The sequence below is a fragment of the Neolamprologus brichardi genome, chromosome 15 (assembly GCF_056152115.1).
Source record: "Neolamprologus brichardi isolate AB-2024 chromosome 15, ASM5615211v1, whole genome shotgun sequence".
NCBI classification, from domain to species: domain Eukaryota; kingdom Metazoa; phylum Chordata; class Actinopteri; order Cichliformes; family Cichlidae; genus Neolamprologus; species Neolamprologus brichardi.
Window position 1 is genome coordinate 14,295,617 of NC_142118.1, and position 19,642 is coordinate 14,315,258.

At 40.5% G+C, this 19,642-nt stretch overlaps 2 protein-coding genes across 4 annotated transcripts in view; one reads left to right on the forward strand and one right to left on the reverse strand.

Moving 5' to 3' along the window:
* The window catches only part of mia3 (MIA SH3 domain ER export factor 3), a 20,810-nt gene extending 13,085 nt beyond the window's left edge, over positions 1 to 7,725 (forward strand). Inside the window, exons 9-28 of one of the 2 annotated variants that reach the window (XM_087852649.1) lie at positions 79 to 167; positions 259 to 336; positions 454 to 564; positions 654 to 725; positions 825 to 929; positions 1,025 to 1,147; positions 1,256 to 1,343; positions 1,437 to 1,501; positions 1,603 to 1,693; positions 1,858 to 1,996; positions 2,184 to 2,346; positions 2,462 to 2,497; positions 2,605 to 2,672; positions 3,010 to 3,095; positions 3,358 to 3,471; positions 3,991 to 4,050; positions 4,137 to 4,183; positions 4,299 to 4,367; positions 4,824 to 5,199; positions 6,959 to 7,725. In XM_087852649.1, coding sequence (XP_087708775.1) covers positions 79 to 167; positions 259 to 336; positions 454 to 564; positions 654 to 725; positions 825 to 929; positions 1,025 to 1,147; positions 1,256 to 1,343; positions 1,437 to 1,501; positions 1,603 to 1,693; positions 1,858 to 1,996; positions 2,184 to 2,346; positions 2,462 to 2,497; positions 2,605 to 2,672; positions 3,010 to 3,095; positions 3,358 to 3,471; positions 3,991 to 4,050; positions 4,137 to 4,183; positions 4,299 to 4,367; positions 4,824 to 5,199; positions 6,959 to 7,218 — 2,240 coding nt within the window. In that variant the 3' untranslated portion in view covers positions 7,219 to 7,725. The remainder of the gene's footprint in view (positions 1 to 78; positions 168 to 258; positions 337 to 453; positions 565 to 653; positions 726 to 824; positions 930 to 1,024; positions 1,148 to 1,255; positions 1,344 to 1,436; positions 1,502 to 1,602; positions 1,694 to 1,857; positions 1,997 to 2,183; positions 2,347 to 2,461; positions 2,498 to 2,604; positions 2,673 to 3,009; positions 3,096 to 3,357; positions 3,472 to 3,990; positions 4,051 to 4,136; positions 4,184 to 4,298; positions 4,368 to 4,823; positions 5,200 to 6,958) is intronic. The other variant, XM_087852650.1, reaches the window with a different exon arrangement.
* A 1,333-nt stretch (positions 7,726 to 9,058) lies between these two features.
* aida (axin interactor, dorsalization associated) lies at positions 9,059 to 18,988 on the reverse strand. 2 transcript variants are annotated; one of them, XM_035908500.2, is made up of 11 exons: positions 18,700 to 18,988; positions 17,910 to 17,976; positions 17,771 to 17,824; positions 16,239 to 16,293; positions 15,830 to 15,893; positions 15,420 to 15,523; positions 15,252 to 15,263; positions 12,674 to 12,796; positions 12,388 to 12,510; positions 11,374 to 11,491; positions 9,059 to 11,277 (listed from the first exon to the last, which is right to left on the reverse strand). In XM_035908500.2, the coding sequence occupies exons 1-11, from the start codon at positions 18,804 to 18,806 to the stop codon at positions 11,178 to 11,180; spliced, it is 927 nt and encodes a 308-aa protein (XP_035764393.1). In that variant the 5' UTR covers positions 18,807 to 18,988; the 3' UTR covers positions 9,059 to 11,177. The 2 variants fall into 2 exon arrangements, with proteins under 2 accessions (XP_035764393.1, XP_006792646.1); XM_006792583.3 differs by lacking the exon at positions 15,252 to 15,263.
* Between the last annotated feature and the right edge of the window lie 654 nt (positions 18,989 to 19,642).

The window sequence follows — 19,642 nt, forward strand, 5'->3', positions numbered from 1 at the left end:
GTTATAATTTTTGCACAATATGACAAAATGCATATGTGTACGGCCTCATTGATTGTGTGCTTTGTGTTATGGGGAAAGTGGATGAAAAAAGACTCAGAGAGCAAATCCAGGTGCACAAAAAGGAAAAGGATGAAGCTCTTGCCAAAATGGCTGAACTCCAGAAACAGGTGAGCCCCAGAAAGAGAAATGTTGTTGAGTTTCTCCTGGACAAAAAGAAATAAAACACATCTGATTCATGTTTTCTTTTTTTTGTAAAAGACTGAACAACTGAAAGAAAATCAAAAACAGTCAAAGGAAACTGTTAGTTGTGCAGTGAAAAACATGCAAGAGCTAGAGGTAAGCAGTAAGAGTCTTTCTCATGTATTTAGTCTTACGTAACTGGGTTGAATCTTTGTTGACACTCAGTTATTTGTTGAAGGGTTGTTGTTAATTTTTTTTCGTTACTGTTTGCAGAGTAAAGTCTTACAGGCTGAAACATTGAATAAACAGATGGCAGAGGAAAAAGACAAATACGCACAGCTACTGGAGGAAGAGCGGGCAAACACTCTCCAAAATGAAACAAGAGTAAGTGCTTCATTTGCTTTCTGCTCGTTGTTATTTGCATTCTTTTCGCTGATTCATGCTGCAATAATTTATTTATTTATTTTTAACAGATTGAGAAATTAGAGAAGTTAAATGAGAAGCTACAAGCTAACAGGAAAAAGATTCAGGAAGCGCTCTCTAAGGTACAAATCCTTTTGGGATAGTTTTTTTGCAAACTCTGTAGTGTTACTGTGACCTTTTAGCTTTAATTTATCTTATAAACTGTTTTCTTTCATCCATAGACTACTGTTCTCCTGGATGAAGCCAAGATTCGGGAAGATGCCCGAAACGTTCAACAAAAATGTCTTGAGAAAGAGTTTGCTGCGTTAAAGGACGAGAACAAAACAGTAAGACAGATATGGATATTTCTCTTTTATATTGTCATTAATCTGAATATTTAATCAGATTTAATTTATGCTTTTTACCCTGTCTCTTCTAACAGCTGAAGGTCACCATTAAAAGCTGGGAGGAAAAACACACAGAGCTTAATGAGAAGATTAAAGTCTATCAGAAGTCCCAGAAAGAACTGGAGGACTCTGTGGTGCTCAAAGATCACAATGTGGAGGTCACTTTTTTTTCACTAATTACTGTCATAACTCTTCCTGATTTTTGTTATTATTTATTTATTTATTTATTTATTAAATCGTCTCACTCTTGCACATATCCACTTCAGGTGCTGTCTGAACTTCTGTCTGACCTGGAAGCTTGTGATTTACAAAAAGGTGACACCAAAGTTTTGGCCAATGGTGAAGTAGCACCTGGTACGTTTGTAGTTTATCAGAATATTAATGGATGAAATACGGCGCGTAGTTTCATTAACCGCTGTTTAATATAGTGTGTTGTTGTTCTTTCAGTGTCTCTTACAGACAAGAAGACGGCCGTAAAGAACAGAATCAAACAGATGATGGATGTTTCTAGGGTGAGATATCAACAGATGTTGTAAAGCTTATTATATTTTAGTTTATAGAGGATTGTTCGGTTTCTAAATGTTATTGCATTTTCTTGTATTTTTCCCTACAGGTTCAGACCACTCTTGCTGTAGTTGAAGAAGAGCGGGATCGCTTCATGACAAAACTACTGAATGAAGAGAAGTCCAGGAAGGCAATGGAAGGTACATTGTGAATTTGTTTAATGTCCTCGGGATTCCCGTACACTTGTTTGCCATACACCTAGGGGTCATTTTTGACCCGAGGACAACACAAGGGTTAAGAAGTTGTGTAATTCAGTTGGGTATCTGCATCCCACTAAACTCCTTTTTGTTTTATTTTAAAACAGAGCAACACCAGGAACTTGAACATGCAATCTCAACCCTGAAAAGTGAGAAGAGCCACATTGAAAACCAGTTCAAGATCCTCCAGCAGAAAAACGAAATCATGGTCGAAATGTATCAGCAGAAGGAAAATGCCCTGCAGCAGTAAGTGAAGTCTTCAGCAGATTCGAAATTGTTACTTCCTGTTGTGAATGACTGAAAGTCTTCTGTATTTTTGTAGTTGTAATGTTTTCTTGCTGTCTTTACACCATGAATGATGATGAGTAAGTGAAACCTCTCATTAGTCGTGATTTGTAGGACTGGGAGTTACTTTATTTCTCTGCGCACACAGGAAATTAACGAAGGAGGAGCTGGAGCGGCGCAGCAAAGAGAATCTGCTGTCGGAGGTTGGAGGGAAAGCTGTTGAAGCTGAGGAGCAGGTTAAAATTTTAAGGCAGCGCATTAATGAGATGGAGGACCAGATGAAGAAGACTGAGGAAGTCTACAAAGAGCAGGTAGAGTGTGTGTTTGTTGTTTGTTTTTTTTTATCTAAACGTTTTCAGATTAGCCAACAAAATAAAAACATTACTCCAATCTGAATCTCGGCTGAATGGGATTTTCTTTCTTTAGATTAAAGAGCAGGAGAACAAAACTCACTCAAACTGGGTATGTTTCCACACCGTTTGTTTACAGATGCGATAAATAATTTATTCAGTCTGTGTAAGATTAATATTGAGCTAAAGCATTACTCTGCTTCTTTGTGCTGCCTGCAGGTGAACGCTCGTAATGCAGAGCGAGCTCTAAACCAAGAGAAGCTCGAATCATCGAAGCTTCGTGAAAAGTGAGTTTTGGCAATTGTTAAAGCTTCCTTGTTGTTCTGGAGTATCAGAAATTTTGTTTGTTACTCATAATGAGGCTGTTTCTATACAGGAAGTTGCGAAAGCCTGAAAATGTTTAGTCGTTACCTCACATCATAGCTGTTCCTATTACTGCTTAATGTGACTTCAGGCTGAATAAATTGGAGGCTATTGATTGTTTGTTTGTTTTTTTTGGACAAACTGTGAAATAATTTAATGACGTCACCACTGGCTCTGTTACATTTTCATCAGATAATTAAAATTGCCGTTAGCCACAGCCCAGTTTAACTGCATCTGAGCTGTTTTTCTTCCTATTCACAGATTGGCTGTACTCACCTCTCAGCTCAATGAGCGCCGCGCTCCTCTCTTCAGACCAAACTCTGGTCAGCCTGCAGGCCCTCGCCAAGGTAAGCAGGCACATCTCACCCTCTATTTTATTTCCATCAGCTCAGCTGTCATCTTGAAGAACCACTGAAGATGATACTGTTTTCTGTTGGGGGGGGGGGCTCCAGTTTTGCCTCATATGTGTTGTGATTGTGTATTTGTCCTGTTCATGTGCTTGATTTTTCTTGGAGACCCTGAAGTGAGGACCTCTTTATTGCATGACTTGTGTTGTTTTGTCAGCTGCAGTTCTTTTCTTTTGGTAAATTGACGGTTCAATTGTAACAGGTGACTCATACGGGCCCTCTCCTGTGAGTGGGGGTGCACCATCCCCACCTATAATGATTGAGGGTCCCAGGCGTCCTCCTTCTGCCCCAGTTGCACGGAGAATTGACCCGTTTGGTGAGTCCAAGTGGATTGCTTCCCCCACTTCCTTTTTACCCAAGTGGAACATCACTCTCCGTTACAACCTCATCTCTCTCCTCTTTTCCTCCTGACTTTATTTTTCTTTTCAGCTCTCTCACCTCAAGTTTTCCTTTTATATTTTTCCTAGTGTGTATTGCATCCTGATTCCTTCGGGTACCAGCTCTTATTTTCCCCCTCCCTCCCCTTTCAGTTGGATCATTTGCTTGTTTCTGTTGAAATGTGCTTTTGCTTTTGTTTCATTAAAACAAGATTAGATTGTGGAAGAAGATTTGCTGAATTTGTATGTGTGAATAAGTTATTCTTAGAAATCAAAGATGGTTTCATTTAAATGCAAGGGTTTGGGGGGTTTTTGTACCTCTGATTTATTTTATTTTTTTTCCTAGGGTGTACAGTCTCTTTGTTTCCTCTTACTTTGTGTGTTGCGGCTGTGTTTTCCCTGCGAAGGGGCTCCATGGAGTTTTGGTTATTCATAGTTTTGTGTTTTTCTACCCTCAGGTCCTCGCCCTCCATCAGATCCCCATGGTCGTTACCCTGAAAAACACATCTCTGGGATGGGTATGTCCTCTGCAGTTTGTGCATTTCGAAGGGTTTGTGTTTATTTTGAACCTGTTATTAATGCAGTGCTGTTTCCCCTCTTTCAGACATGATGGGCCCACGTAGCTCATCTCCAGCCAACTTGGATGCATCTGTAAGTTTCTTTTTAATCATATCAAACCCATTTTTATGTGATGCCATCTCTCCTTTCATGTGTAGACTTAGAGCTCCTGCTGCATTTCCACTGTGTTTGTCCTAATCTGAAACAGACGCAAGCAGTAGATCCACAGATAAAAACAGAGACTAAGGCTGAGGTCACCACAGAGAATCCAGAGGCAGTGAGTACAGATGCTGTCAGTCCAGGTGTTGGTGTGAAGGTGTTTGGAAGCACTCCACATCCTCTTCCCTAAAGCTGGATTTGGATTTGGATTTGGAAGGGGATCAAAGGCTTTTTTTTTTCTCTCTCTCTCTCTCTCTGGGGCTGACTAAACATTTTTTTAGGCTTAGTGTGTTTTTCATCTCACTGCACTGAAAGAAACAGCAACTCAAAAATGTGTCTTGGAAATACTGGGGTTATGAAAAATTGCAGAGTATGTGTGTCATATATCAAGATGCTATGAAAGTGGCTTGTTTTTAATCCAAATAACCATGGTGTGGTTAGTGGTCATGTGATTAAACCCTGGCTAAATGCATTGTATGGTTTCTGGATCACTTCACTGCATGACAAAGTGTTAGCCCATCTATATTCTCATGAAAGTTGTCACTTCAAATTGTCATGTATGTTTGTTTTCCAGGGTCCAGGATCCTTCATAGCATCACCAATCAGGGACTCACCTGGACCCATGGTCCACGGACCTCTACCTGGTCCTGCACCCTATGACCCAATGCTCCCTCCTGGCCGTCTGCCACCACCCATAGCTTACAGACCACTGCGACCTGGCCCATATCACCTCCCACCTGGCCCTCCTCTTCAAGGTCCTCCCCTACCAGCTAATGGACACCCAGGTATGCCCCTGCCTGGACCAATGGGAGGAGAGTTTGGACCCCCCAATGGACTTGCAATTCCCCCCAGGCAAGGCCCTGGCCCAGGCATTGATCCCCGGGGTCCGCTCCCACCACAATTCCGTCCCCCTCCACCTCATCACTTTGGACCGATGCCTCCTCCACAGGGTACGTTCAACTTTTTTTTTTTTTTATATAACACTCTATTTTTAGGTCCATATAAACCTGATGTGGACCTCTTTATATGCCAGACTTTCTCATTTAAGTTTTAGTAAAAATGGGAAAAGTTAAATAAAATGTTATAGTTGTACTGAGTAGGGCTGTAACTAACGTTTATTTATGTAGTCGACTAAGCTGCCAATTTTTCTTTGATTAGTCAACAATTATTTCCATAACTCTTATCTCCACTTCCTGTGTGCAAACCTCAGGCTCTAGGCTGTTGTCTTGTCCCTCAACAAATTAAAATGACCCAGGAAGCATGAATTTGAAAATAATCAAATATATTTTCAACATTACTCAACAGGACCGTCAGAATAAAAATGAAATAAATAAAAATATCAAGTAATACAAATTAAATTGCTAGTAGTATTTAAACCAAAAATAACGTGCAAATAGGAAAGTAAAAATGGCTTTTGTCCATAAGGTCAAATAAAAAGATTTATTTTCTAGTCCAAAATAACACATTTCAAGATGTTTCAGTTCATGAATTCATGATTGCAGTGGACATATCTTTGAGATGATGTACCCAGCTGTTGAAAACCACGCTAAAGATGCTCTCTGTCATGACTTAAGCCATTTGAGAGGTGGATGAGTCTCTTTACAGGACAAACTCATCTATACGACTTTACTTAATCTTTTCCAATTCTATTTTACTAGTATTATTACTGTCATTTCTAGTAAAACACAAACTCTGGGACATACTTAGATCAGTTGAACTGCCAACAGACAGTCTGTTGTTATCATCTTCAGTATTCTTTGGATTCAGATTCCAATTCATCATGCAGAAGAAGAGCAGCATGCTATTAGACATGATTCACAGTGGAGTTGAGTGAGGCCAGGTAGCTTGAAGTAGAGGCAGTGTTATGGTAAAGCCCGGAAATGAACTCCATTTGTAGCCGCTTGCAATGCTTAAAATTTGATGAAGAGCAGCCATTCATAAACAAAGAGGATAATAGCATGATGGTAAATGAGCAAAAAGTAGTGCAGTGTACCACATGATGAGAGGAGTTACGGCTTTAACAAAAAAAATATTTATTTTTTTTTAAATGTTTATACATGACATTTTCTCACATTAGCCACCATTAATTTCTAGTCATACCAAGCCAATCTTACTTGGACTTAAAAAATATGTAATAAACTGATCAGGGAAGCCATTCATATAGTTCGCCTTATCAACTCTTCGGTTTCAACTAGTTTAAGGTGGCATTCTGGCTTTCTAATAGCTCAGCTTTTGGCAGATTTAGATTCTGTTTGTAGCAGCTGAGGGGTTCCTTGGACTTACAAGATGAACATACACAATGCTTAGCTCTTATTAAATAATGCCAACTTTATGCTTCCCTTCTAAAAATGGCAAATAACATAATCTGCTGCAGTGGTTTTCATCCTGGCTGACTAACATGAAACAGGAAGGGCCGGGGCGAGCTGGTCAGCAGTAGCTGAACTTTCAGAATAGGAGTGAAGGGATTGTCCACAAGTAAATGAAATGCAGATGCTAATGTGATGCTGATTTAAAAATGAAAAGAAAAGAATTGAGTTGCAAAATATATTCTGCTCCCTGTTCATCTACTTGGGCTACTAAAGTCTATGTGTAAGAAGACCCTGAGGCAGAAGAAGGCAAAGTCTTCTTTATTTCCTGAAAGAAGTACAGACCTGGTCTTTGGTCTTTTTGTCTGTGTGACCATCATTTCCCTGCGACTTTCCTGTTTAGGCATCCGTGGGCCCATGGGACCTCGTCCACCCTTCCCTCCTGACATGCGCTTCCCATTACCACGTGACCACCCTGGCCAACCTGTGGACCTGCCTCTAGGTGCCCCGCCTCATCCAGCACATCCTGGTGATGCTTATGGCCCGCCTGCACCCGATGCCCTCCAGAACTCTGTAGCCGCTCACAGCGTCCCCAGACAAGACCTGCACATGAAGCAGGAGGCCCCTCAGGACTCAGCCAGGCCAGAAATGGTCAAGCCTTAAATATGCCACTAGCTATGGCAGAGGACTCAAACACCCCCGTTAACTAAAGCTGTCACAATAACAACCCAGATCCAGTACAAACAAAGATCATGATTATTTTCATAGTCCAGATGCAAATGTTCTTACAGCGAGGCCCGCAGATTAAAGAATGATCAGTTATGTCTGAAATGTGAGCTGAAAGGGTTGCCACTTTTCTAAACAGCCTGTGCAATAACACTTCATTTTATGCCAGATTTTCATTTGTGTTGATCTTTAAGAAAATTATATAGCTATGATTTTTAAAGGGGCAGATTTTTTTTTTTAAATGTCATTTCCTGTGGAAATTGTTTTTTAAAATGGAGAAACAGGAGGGAGGTTTAGCTTCTAGCATTTCAGGAATACCATGATTTTTCCCAAAGCTCTTGCTTTACGTACAAATTTCAAAGCAAATGTGTAATTTGACGGCCAGATGTATAACTTATTTTACTATGTTGGTAGAACTTTTATTAATAAAGAATATAAAAGCTGTGTGTGGTATGTTAATACTGAGGATGTTTTTGTAGGGTGTGCGATGAAGAATATATGTGAAGAAATAAGGCGTACATCTGTGCTGTTATACAAACATGTTGGTCCGAAAGCTGCTGTTTCGTATTTACTGTCTACTGCTCAGTGATTGTGCTGTTGGTGGGACAAGGACAAAAAAGCTGCTCGGTTAACCTGATTTGCTGAGCTGGGAAGTCGTTCCACCAACATGTTAATGTGCTTTTAAGTCAGAATGTGAAAACGTACAGAGACAATGTGTTTGCATTTTTATTGCTCAGAGTGATGATGACAGTTTTTGTTATTTAATTACCTGGGGTTTCTTTTTCTGGTTTACAGCTAAAATGTAACTTTTGTAGCTAATCCAGGTCCCTCTATGTGGAGGGAAAGTGTTACAACAGAATGCCATAATTCAAATTAAAAATGAGGGGAAAAAAATTATTTGAAATACGTGAATTTGCTCCATTAATCAAAAACGTCTCTTAGTTAACCAAATATTTACTTTGACCCGCCGTGTGTCTGAGTATGACGTCAATAAGTTGGCCACCTGTGCAACAAAAGTTTCTCAGGCTTCCCAAGACGTTTTTTTATGCTCGAGTGGGAGTTCATGTGAGTTTTCAGTCTTTTTCCGCTTACTCCACTACCAAAAGAATGTGTAAGGAGTAAATACACACACTGTTCTCACTGTTCTAGAAGACACTCTCATTCATGCTTCGTCTCAGATTCAGCGCTGCCTTTGGGCCACTTCTGCCTTTGTGCTCCGAGGATTGTATGCTATGTGATAGAAACTAGGGTGTCTTGTGGGCTGGATCTGGCTCTCAGTGGTAGATTTCTCCAAGTAGCCCCTCCTAAAGCCATTGATATCAGTGGTAGTAACATTGTGGTGTTGGCTTTTTGGTGGAAATTCTTGAATATGGTGTTACTGACCACCACCTTCTTACAAACCACATTTACCCGAATATTAAGGAAGCTGGAATACCCAGAGGTAACCTGCACAGAAAGTACCCTGGCCAAAGCAGGGGATTTGAACCAGGAACCTTCCTGTTTCCTTTTTTTGGGGGGGTTTGTAAATCTGTCAAAATGGTAAAGAAGCAAAACATGATGCCTCAGCTACATCAAGTAGTCATACATCTGTGCTGATCTGTGCTAATTATAACTCAATTTTCTGTCTTTACATCATCTTCACATTAAACATTTTTATTCGTAGAATTTGAAATATTTAATAGCAACACGTCACTCCTTGATATTAACTTTTCAATTTCAGTATATTAATGTATAAACTTTTCCTCACTTGAAAAATATCAGTTCAAATAAATCAACACACTGCCTCATTTGTAGTTTATTAGAAATTAAACACGCCGTAAATGTTTGATACAATTTCCTTCATTCTGCCAAAACGAAAACACTCCACAGTTCTCACTCCTGCCACATCAGAGCACTTCACACATACACACAGTTACTGTATATTCATCAGTTAGTGTATCTTACAGTTAATTTAGTCCAGATTTTTTTGTGACATTACAAAAATAAAATCTAAAAATCAAAAATTACAAGACGTTTTAGTGAAGAACATCTATAGAGTCAAAATGGAAAGAAAGATGTGAAAAGCTCAAGAAAAGAAAGAGCTCTCTTTAGAAAAAAAAAGAAGAGCACAAGCGCATAAGAACAGTTCTGAACGTAATCCCATTCACACAGAGCCAACACGAAATCTGTAACGTAACAGTGGATTAAAACCCTCTGTGTGGTTACGACAGCATGTGATCCAACACCGCGTATCTGCTCGATGAAACAAAAACCGGTGCTAAACATCCGCTTCATGGGGACACACTTCCACAGTATGCAGACCGTGCTGCATCCCTTTTCCTCTACATTTCTAAATCCACACTGACACGTGGCCACTGTCAGATTTATAGGGACATTAAACGTCTCCCTTTGTGAATTTTTCTGAAAAACACATTTTTTAAAAACCAGTATCACTTTACATGTGCTACAAGTTTAAAAAGAAAAAACATTGATTAAATTATAGATGTTACCTGTGATGGCCCCACTTAAATCATTAAAAACCTGAATGTGACTACTCACTAAACCAGTATGAAGTGCATACTGAGTTTGCTTAGTGTTTAATTACAAATGAAAATTAAAAATGTACTTTTCAAATGATATGCACGTTTATTTCCGATGGCACAATTCTTGCATGACTTGCACTTCGTTAGGTACACTGGTTCAAATGCTGGTGAATGGAATGGCATGCTTTGGGCCCCTTGGTTCCAACTGAGCATTGTTTAAACACCACAGCCTACCTGAGTATTGTTGCTGACCACGTCTATCCCTTTATGACCAGTGTTCCCATCTACTAATGGCTGCTTCCAGCAGGATACCACACCAGATCGCAAAACTTAAACCATCTCAAACTGCTTTCTCGAACATGACAACAGGTTTACTGCACTCAAATGGCCTCTGCAGTCCTTAGACCTCAGAGCACCTTTAGGATGTGGTGGAACAACTCACAGGCATTTGCATCATGGATGCGCAGTTGAAAAAAAAAAGAAAAGAAGATCTAGCCTAATAAAGTGTCCAGTGAGTGTAAGTTTAAACAGATACAGTTTGACATTTTGAGCGGGGAAACTTACAACATGTTACTTAGTGAGCTGGTGGCAGCTGAATCTGTGCAAAATAGGCCACCTTTAATTCAAAGCTGCTAAATGTCAGGAACTGTAAATGTTAAAGCAGGAAACAAAACTGTGAGACCGAGTCTGCGACAGGCAGTAAACAGATTCTTTGTCAGGTTAGTGCCCCTTTAAATTTCTGTTAATTCACTAGTTTTAAGACATAATGAGGAAACGTCAGGACTCGTCGCTCTTGCGTCTGTTAGATGTGTGATTATGAACCGTTCGTAACTAAAAATGATAAAAGTTTATTATTGTAGTGCACTCCGGACTTCATAAATACACCCGGATTACAAAAAGCGCTTCTTTTGTGGCTCAATGGAACAAGCTGTCGCTGTTTTGTCTTTAATTTATTTCGTGTCTTCCTCGGTTTGCTGAACTTAAAAGTCTAAACTGAACATTGAAGGATTCAGATGCAGATGCTCACGGCTCTTCCTGACCCCCCCGAAAAAAGAAAAAATATCAGTGAGCTGCGGAAGACTGAAATGAGGTGGTTCGAACATGCTACTTCTGGATTCTGGAAAACTTGGTACTTCCTACACTTCACAACAAAATCAAAGACTTTAAAATCTGAGTGTGAGCTGATGCGACAGGAATCCAGCTTTGTTGACTTTACTTTCTTCAAATACTCATGGAAAAAATAAAAAAAAAATACCACAGGTTTTTTTGTTGTTGTTGTTGTTTTAGTATTGCTTGATGCGATGAGGGGGAACACCACATTTTGCTGGATGTGGATGTGAGAGAGGCCTTCGAAGGTTCGAAGCGTGGTCCGACTTAGCTGTCTTTGTGTAACGTCTGATGAAGATGGAGATAAAGTGGCTTCTTTGTGAGAAGCTGCAGTTTCTTCCTCTTAAAGTCCGTGGGCTTCTTGTACCTGAAATGAAACACAGGAGCAGTTTTCACTCCACAATCGAGAGAAGATTTTTCTCCAGTTCACGCTGGAAAACGCTCATTGGACGGCGAGACTCACAGCTCAATTACAATCGGCCCGGGTTTGATCTCGTCCATTTCCATGAAGGCAAAACACTTTGTGCTGGTGAACCTCTTTTTGGGTTTGTAGTGCTTGAATTCAAAGAAGATAGCTGCTCCTGGAAAAAACGTAAACGTACCTCAAATGTTAAAGGAGGATATGAGAGAATATGTTTAGACAGACAATTCCAGTCACATTAAATCAAGACTCCTCGGCCTCCTGAGAGATACACCTATTGTATCAATTTCAAATTCCCCTTGTTCCCAAGTTATCGCATTCACAAGATTTTCATGAACATAACCTCTGACCTTGAGATCGAGTTAACTGAGATAAGGACTTGCATGAGATTTTTTAAGCGATACACCCATGGTATCAATTTCAAAATCCTAGGTGACAATATTTCTAAATTTGCAGCAGGTTGCTGTCTGTTCCTGGGCTTGGTTGTGCGTCAGGTTTCTTCCTGTTAAAAGTGAGGTTTTTTTTCCCACTGTCGCCAAGTGCTTGTTCAAAGGGGGGCGTTTGATGGTTGGGGTTACTGTAGGGTCTTTACCTTACAATATAAAGCGCTCTTAGGCGCTGTTGTTATTTGGCGTTATATAAATAGAACTGAAATTAATTGAATTGAATTAACTTAGGTGTCACATAGGTCACAAAGGTGCCACCTATGCAGTAATAATTAACCATTAACTAATAGTAAAGTGTGGAGAATTCACAGCCAGCAAGCGGTCTTCTTTCCTGGCTCCTGCACAAACTACACAGTCAGCTATTCATTCTGGGATCAACATGACTGACAGAGACATCTTTTTATATCTGCTACATGTGAGAAGGACTGCCTGGAGTTTTTGTTTATGTGTAAAAACAGCTTTATTTTCACTGCAGGTTCATTTTCTAGTCGTCCGCTCCTCCCCGCAGGAGCTCTGTTGCCTCTACTCGGAGAACGCTGAGCAAAAGATAAATAAAAAAATCACACAAATTACTTGGCATGCTGTGAACCCAGCGTGTGTCGGGGACTACCTTTTGGTAATTTCTCCACATGTCTCTGGATCTCCACGTCCACACTGAAGTGAATGTACGTGTCTTCCTTTCTGGTGGCCACGGGGGTATCCTGCACCGGGTTCAGATCGACACCGTTTACATCTGCAGCCACAGGAAAAGGCGGAGAGGTTTTCATGTACAGGGGACAGAGAGCGTGGGAGTACAGCTAAAAAGAGGGTGTGTCCAATCTGAAAGCAGCAGCTGTGAAGGTTATAAAAGCAACTCCAGGCCAGCCTGCTGAAGGCGTGCACTGTGGGATCTGTACCTTTGACACTGATGGTCATGTAAGGATCAATGCACTGTCCGGCGTCCTTTAACCCAATTTTTTCAATCCTTATTGTAAGTAGCGTCATCCCAGGCTCTGAGGGTAGCCGTGGCAACAAGGTACCTATAAAAGGGCAAAGGTCAGAAGATATTAGCAGTTAGAACTGGTTTTAAAAACTGGTTTCAAGTTCCAGTTTTACACATTTTGATCAATCCATAGGAATGATGTGTTTAATCCATTCTCCTTTTAGTCCCTATCACTTCCTGATGGATATCTGTCTTTGGGGCTTTGTCTACAGGCAGTTTGCCAGTGAGAAGTTAGTTTACAGAGGTTTAAATCTCTTTAGCTAAATAAAGTTTGAACTACAGCAGGAAACAAAGCTGGCGAGAGGAAATAAAGTGAGCCCAAAAAATATCAAAGCTGTAGCTGTGAACCAAAAACCATCAGCTGAAAGAAGATAAAGACACATTAAAACAGAAGGGAATACAACACAGCCAACGAGCCAATCGACAGTGGAAATAGGAAACACATGACCAAATGATGTTGTCGTTTTGAACCTAATTTGGGGGCAAAGTTTCCCACCGTGCACTGTGGAGTTTAATGGATCTGACTGGCAGTCCTGCACGTGTGTTTTAAGCCCTTGTGACTACTTAAATCAAAGTTAAGGCTCATTTAAAATTGGGGCTGCAAGTAATTGCTGGGATTTGAGCCAAGAAGTCTGCTGCTCCTTGTACATTACTCACATTTATATATAGTTTGAGCTATTGTAAGCACAAAAATATGGGTTGCTGTATTCGCCCCCACCCCGAGAATCTCACGTACTTTTGGTTTCATTATGATGAAATTGGACACAGAATTTATTGTGCTTCTTTTCTGTTGGATCAAATTTCGCAGCATTCTATGTGAACACTTTTAGAAAAGGTCATCAATGACTCTGACTTCTTATAAAGATTGTCATCAGAAGTTTACACGCACTCATCATGGGCATGAATGCCGTGGTAGTTTTTTGGCTTTTTAATGGTTTCTGTGAACTGTTTTTTCCAGGATAGAATAATAGTGCAGCATACAGCTTTAATAACACAAGTTTTAATAGATTGTGCATTTTTTTTCTCATCTCCATAGGGTCAAAGGTATACAAACAGGCTCAAATCTATGCATACATTCGCATACAATCAACGTCTTTTAACTTAGCAAGGCTGAGGCCTTTTAACTTCTCGTTAGCAGTTGTTATTGACTACAACTAGCAGAAAATCTTTGCCGGCATAAAACAAAGATTGATCAAGTTAAAAAGGTCTCTTGGAGAAATTTCTAAACAACTGCAGATTCCTGGATCAAACGACTTAAAACCAGGAACCAATGAGGCGCAAACTTCACATGAACTGGAAACGTCTGAAACACCAGCATCTCTGTCCACGGTGACACAATCATCATAGACTGAGACGATGTTGACCAAGAAAGAAGCTCCTGCTCCAAAACCCACACCGTCAAGTTCAACTGAAATTTGCACCTGCCCACATGAACAAGCCAAATGCCTTCTGGAGAAAACTGTTATGGTCAGACGAGACAGAGATTGAGTTATTTGGCCACAATGACAAAAGGTATGTTTGGGGTCGTAAAGGTGAGGCTTTCAAACCAAAGAAAACTGTACCAACTGTCAAGCATCACGCTCTAGGGCCTCCAAATCCTTCCATCTAACCTCAAATCAGCAGCTAGACAGTTGAAACTTTGTCACAGTTGGGTGTTCCAACAGGACAATGTTCCCAAATGCAAATCAAAACTAGGAAAATGGGAAGCAGGCTAACATTAAGCCCTTAAAATAAACTCCCCAAAGCCCCGACCTATTTTTGGACTACGCTTAAAAGCCAGCTCCAGGAAATCAAGCAATTTAAATAAACTCTACTAATTCTGCTGAGAAGAGTGTTCAAATATCCAATTAGAATTATGCCAGAAGCTTCTTGGTGGTTACCAAAAGCGTCTGCTTAAGGTGCAACTTGCTAAGGGACATTTAACAAAATGTAATTGTAGGTACATGGACCCTGTGTGGATTCGACAAAATACCAAATAAATAAAAATTTGTTCAAGCAATTCTTGCTTTTTTTAAAGTCACTAAAGCTGCATGCTGTACAATCCATCCACCCTGGAAAAATAACAAGTCAAAGAAATTATTAAAAGCCCAAAATTACCATGACATTCATGCCATGATGACTATGTATAAACCTCTGAACACAACTGTATATTTAGAGTTTTCAAAACCTCACTTTGGAATGATGATGGAACAAGGAGATGTTAGGTTGGGTATAACACATCCTCTGAGGACAGAAATGATCTGTACTCTAATAAAGGAAATATTTCTGATTTTAATAAATGAGCTCTGAAAAAAACTGTTTGGCCAAAGCTGATGGAATCAGGCTACCCTGATCAGTGGAAAAGCTTTCTGTTGGTGAAAGAGTGAATCATTAACTTCACCTTCCAGTCACATATACACATCTAGTTCTAAAATTAACTCTGAATGAGGCAGGATTATTCACAGTCGTGCAATAGAGGACAGACTCAGACGCCTTTCATTCAGAAGCTGTACCTTGCATAGCTGCTAATGAAGCAGGCGGGAATGAGCGGTGAAGCCATGCACGGCACCAACAGAAAAGACAAAAAACAAACAAACACACGGTCAAGCGATCCTCCAAAACATGACAACATGTAACAATGACATGTGAACTCAAGCAGGTGATAAACAGGTGCAACACACCAGGAGCTCGTGGCGGAAAAGCTTCCGTTGAACCTGCTCCTGCTGTGGCATCCTCCTCCTCTTCCAGCTCGAGGTTCTCCTCTTCACCTGGAGCAAAGATTTTCCTGATGGCAAGGAACACAAACCCGCCCCCGCCCCCCCAAACACCTGATTCATTGGACTGATAAAGTTTACATATCCCTGTAAGGAAAATATTTAAAGCTTGGGACCCCCTTCACAGACACACTTTTTTTGGAGACCTGAAGATAAAATTATCAACGCTTATGTGTGATTACATGACTCATGTTGATCTATTAGTTATTCTTTTATTGTATTAATTCACAAAAATCTGTAAATCCAGTAATGCTGAGACACAATGACACATGCAGCACGAGCCCAAAGCAGTAATAACACCAGTGATGGATTTTTACCTTAACGGCACCGGCTGAACATCGAATGGAAACTCTTTGTTGTAGGTGAGTACATTTCTAATTACTGTTGAAGAAAAAGGAGTTAAGTTGATTATATCACTATTAAAACAAGTCAGAATATCCAGTAAATTGTCCATCAGTGTTTTTCCTTCATAGAGAAATTGTTTCCACAGGCCAGAGCAAAAGGAAAAAAGAAAAATCACCAGATCAACATTTTAAATTTGTCTTTCGTTTACTAAAGTGTAATAAACACTTGTTTGCAAAATGCCCAGAAATGCATGTAGAGTTCTGTCAAATAAGGCCACACGGTTTCAGCACCTTTACTGTACACACACCGATCATGTTTTTCTGCAGAGTCGCCCCTTAGAGGCCCATTTCGAGCCAGGAAAAAACCCAGTCATACACTTACTGGTTTCCAGTTTCTTCAGGTCTTCTAAGTTGAACTCTTCCTTTGACTGAGTGCACTGAAGAAACCCAGACAAAAGATATGTTCAGTATTTGTTTTTCCTCATGAAATTATATAATTTTTTATAGCGCTGTGCAAAAGTCTTGAGCCACCCCTAATTTATTCATAATGGGAAATAGAAATGTGTGTAAACATACAGCATACAAGGCAAAAACAACTGTAACGAGCTTGAAAGTCAAGATTTATGATCACTTTTATTCATCATGAACTGACGTCTCTTAGTCGAGCTTTCTTATGGTTTCTTTAGGTACAGCTCTCCAGGCTTCTTGAATGACATTTACAGCTCTTTCTTGGAAGTTGGTCGTCTTCTGTTCAATGTGAGACGATCTCACACTTATCTCACATTAATGTTGAGGTTCAGGCTCAGGGGAGGTCAATCCATGACTGACAGTGACTCTTTGTGTTTCCTTATTCAGGAATACTTTTCCTGCATTGGCAGTGTGTTTGGGCAGAAAAACAAAGCCATTATCAAACACTTTCTGGACGGACCAGAATCTGATTGTACTTGTCTGTGTTCTTATTCCATCGATTTTAACAAGATCCCTAACACACACTGGCAGAAACGCAGCCCCAAATCATTACAAGGTTTTACAGATGGGTGTAGACACCCACCGCTACACCTCTCTCCTGACCCCTTCTATACTTACCGATGATGATTTGAACCAAAAATGTCAAACTTGGATTCATCGCTCCATAAAACCTTTTGGCACTGATTTCGAGTCCAGTTCTTGTTTAATTTGGCATCCCTCAGCCTTTTCTCCCCGTTTCCTTTCCTTAAGAACGCCTTCCTGACAGCCACCCTTCCACTGAGACCGTTTCTGATGAGGCTTTGTTGAACAGTACATGGCTCAGCTGAAGGGTCAGATGGATCTCTCAGGTCCGCGTGTCAGGTTTTTGATGGATTTTTTCCGGTTTCTTAAGGCTTTGAAGTACTGTTTTGTATTTTAGGCCTCTCACTTCTTTTCTTCTATACTTGACACTTTTCCTTATCTTATTTTTAAGGACACCTTTTCAGTTAATAGCTCTTTGGGAATCACTTAGTCCAACAAACACAATTTTATGCCTTTTAAAACTCAAAGTGTCTAAAGATAACATTTTAAATCATTTATTTGCTAAGTTGCCTGTTATGTGTAGATACAAGACCATTTTATCCCTCGAATTAGGTGCCTTTTTATGCTTGAATGAGTCACAGGTTAGTGTTAAGTGACTTAACAAGGAAAAACTTCCCTTTGGAAATGGTCAGGTACAAGGAGTGGACCTGACCATTGGCCAATGTCCAAAGACAAACTTTGAAAGACCTTCAGAAAGCCTGGAGAACTATTGCTCAAGACCACTTTCAAAAGTGTCATATACATAAGTAAAACTGCTGATGCTCAAATTTTACTTTTATATAATAACGATGACCTCAGCATCTCTGAAAACCTGGATATGGCCTCCTTTTTGTTGCTACTAATCATGCAGACTCCTATACAAACCTGCAAACTGGCACTTCTCATCTCCAGACATGTTGCAATCTTTGCCAGAGTTTTCTTTAAAAGAAAAAAAAACACTCGTTAGTTTAAGTAAAGTGACAGACACTCCGGTGCAGAAGCTGCAGGCGGATGTAATGATTACCTTCTGCTCTTCGGTGAAGTCTGATGAATTTGTTGACTGGACTTCTTTTTGCAGTTGTCTTGCCAAACTAAACGAACCCACATGAAACACAGTTAGACGCGTTAATGATTCACTGCAAGACCCTGCAAGACTCCTATAAGGTAAGGTGTGTGTCTGTGCGCCCCCCTGCGGACAGTAGAAGCCGCTGCAGGGATCTAGATTTTTGCATTGTTAGTGCAGTTTTAAATAAACTATTAACTGGGAGAGAAGCTGGGCGCATTTTAAGGAAATTGCCAAGACAAAGATCTGGTCTGAGAAGCAGAAACCATTCCTCACTCAGCAGATGAAACCCACCCATAACAATGAGAGGGTGTGGCTGACTGTTTCCCAACACTCTGAGGAATACTGGCCCCTTTCTGCATTGCATGACACATAATGAAACAGACTGCTCGCAGCTCCGACCGATTTTCCATGACAGGCTACATGGACGGACTCTCCCTTAAACTCTAAAGTGCTGCTGTGGATGCATCAGGCAACACATCTGCTCCCCACTGCAACAACTGCCACATCACGTCATGGATGGTAGCGTTTATTTACTGCTCCGAGAGCTGACTGACAGCACACGGGCTAACTTCTTGCACCTACTGTCTCCTACATGTTTCCCTGCAGATTTTAGGGACAGGCGACCCAGAGAAGGGAAAAATAATAATAAAAAGAAGAAGAAGAAGAAGAAGAAGCACAGCGCCCGGACTGCGTTTGGGTTAAACCGGCGCTGTGGACACACAGGACACACATGTTGAATGCAACTTACATTTGGTACTCATCTATAGCCTCCACTAATTGTCCCCACGAGTCAAAGTCTGTGCCTTTCTTAAAACTGGCGTGCCATTTCTGAATAGTCTTGTTGACATCAGACATGTTGGCGGGGCGGATACTCGCGGCGCTCTCAGGGCAGCATAGCCGAGGAGGAGATTCATCTACGGGGCTTCAGCGGCAGCGGACTCGTCGGCCAGGTCATCTGCTGTCCAGAGGCGCGCGGATAGACCGGTGACACTCCGACCAAGCCCTTTCTGCCTGCTCACCCTAATATCAGCGCATCCGCAGGAGAAAGGAAGTCCCGCCTGGAGCTCGGGGTGCGCGCGTTTCGGGACTCGGGGTCGCCCGAATGGACGAAGAGCACCGCGGCGCGTTTGAGGTTTGAGTGCTGCGGGGAGAAAGAAGAGCTATTTTATTTAAAGGTGCAGGGATTTTTTTTTTCACCAGCAACAGTTATGAAGCAGGACTACAGTTAAAATACTGCAAAGTAACAGTGTTCATGTTTGGTTGCTTTTTTTTTTAATGTATTCTCCACTTTTTCTTTTCTTTTTTTTTCTTTTATTTTTAGGTATAAGCATCTTTCACTACACTGTTTTGAATTTTAAAAAACAGTAAACACAAGCTCCAACGAAAAAACCCCCAAATAATATTTATAATAAAATACAGTATGATTGTGACTGTGTAATATCAGTTTTATTTATATAGCACCATTCCTTACACTTATACTCAACGTGCTTACCAAAAGAGATCAAAACAAAATAAATTATAGACGTCTACAGTGTCTTAAGGCAATACAAAATGCAAGCTAACAAACACAAACGTATTATATGTAGGAATAATTAAAAGGTTTCAAGTTAAACATGTGTTATTACAACACTAACAAGGTCCACATGATTACTTTTTATTATAAAATTTAAAGTGTTATTTATTTATTTATT

Coding starts and splice junctions, on each gene's coding strand:
- aida (XM_035908500.2), bottom strand. CDS start 18,806: ATGTCTGATGTCAACAAGACTATTCAGAAATGGCACGCCAGTTTTAAG. Junction 16,294..17,770: donor TGAGAAGTGCCAGTTTGCAG/GTTTGTATAGGA, acceptor GGGTTTCTTCAG/TGCACTCAGTCAAAGGAAGA. Junction 11,278..11,373: donor GGGCCGATTGTAATTGAGCT/GTGAGTCTCGCC, acceptor GTTTCATTTCAG/GTACAAGAAGCCCACGGACT.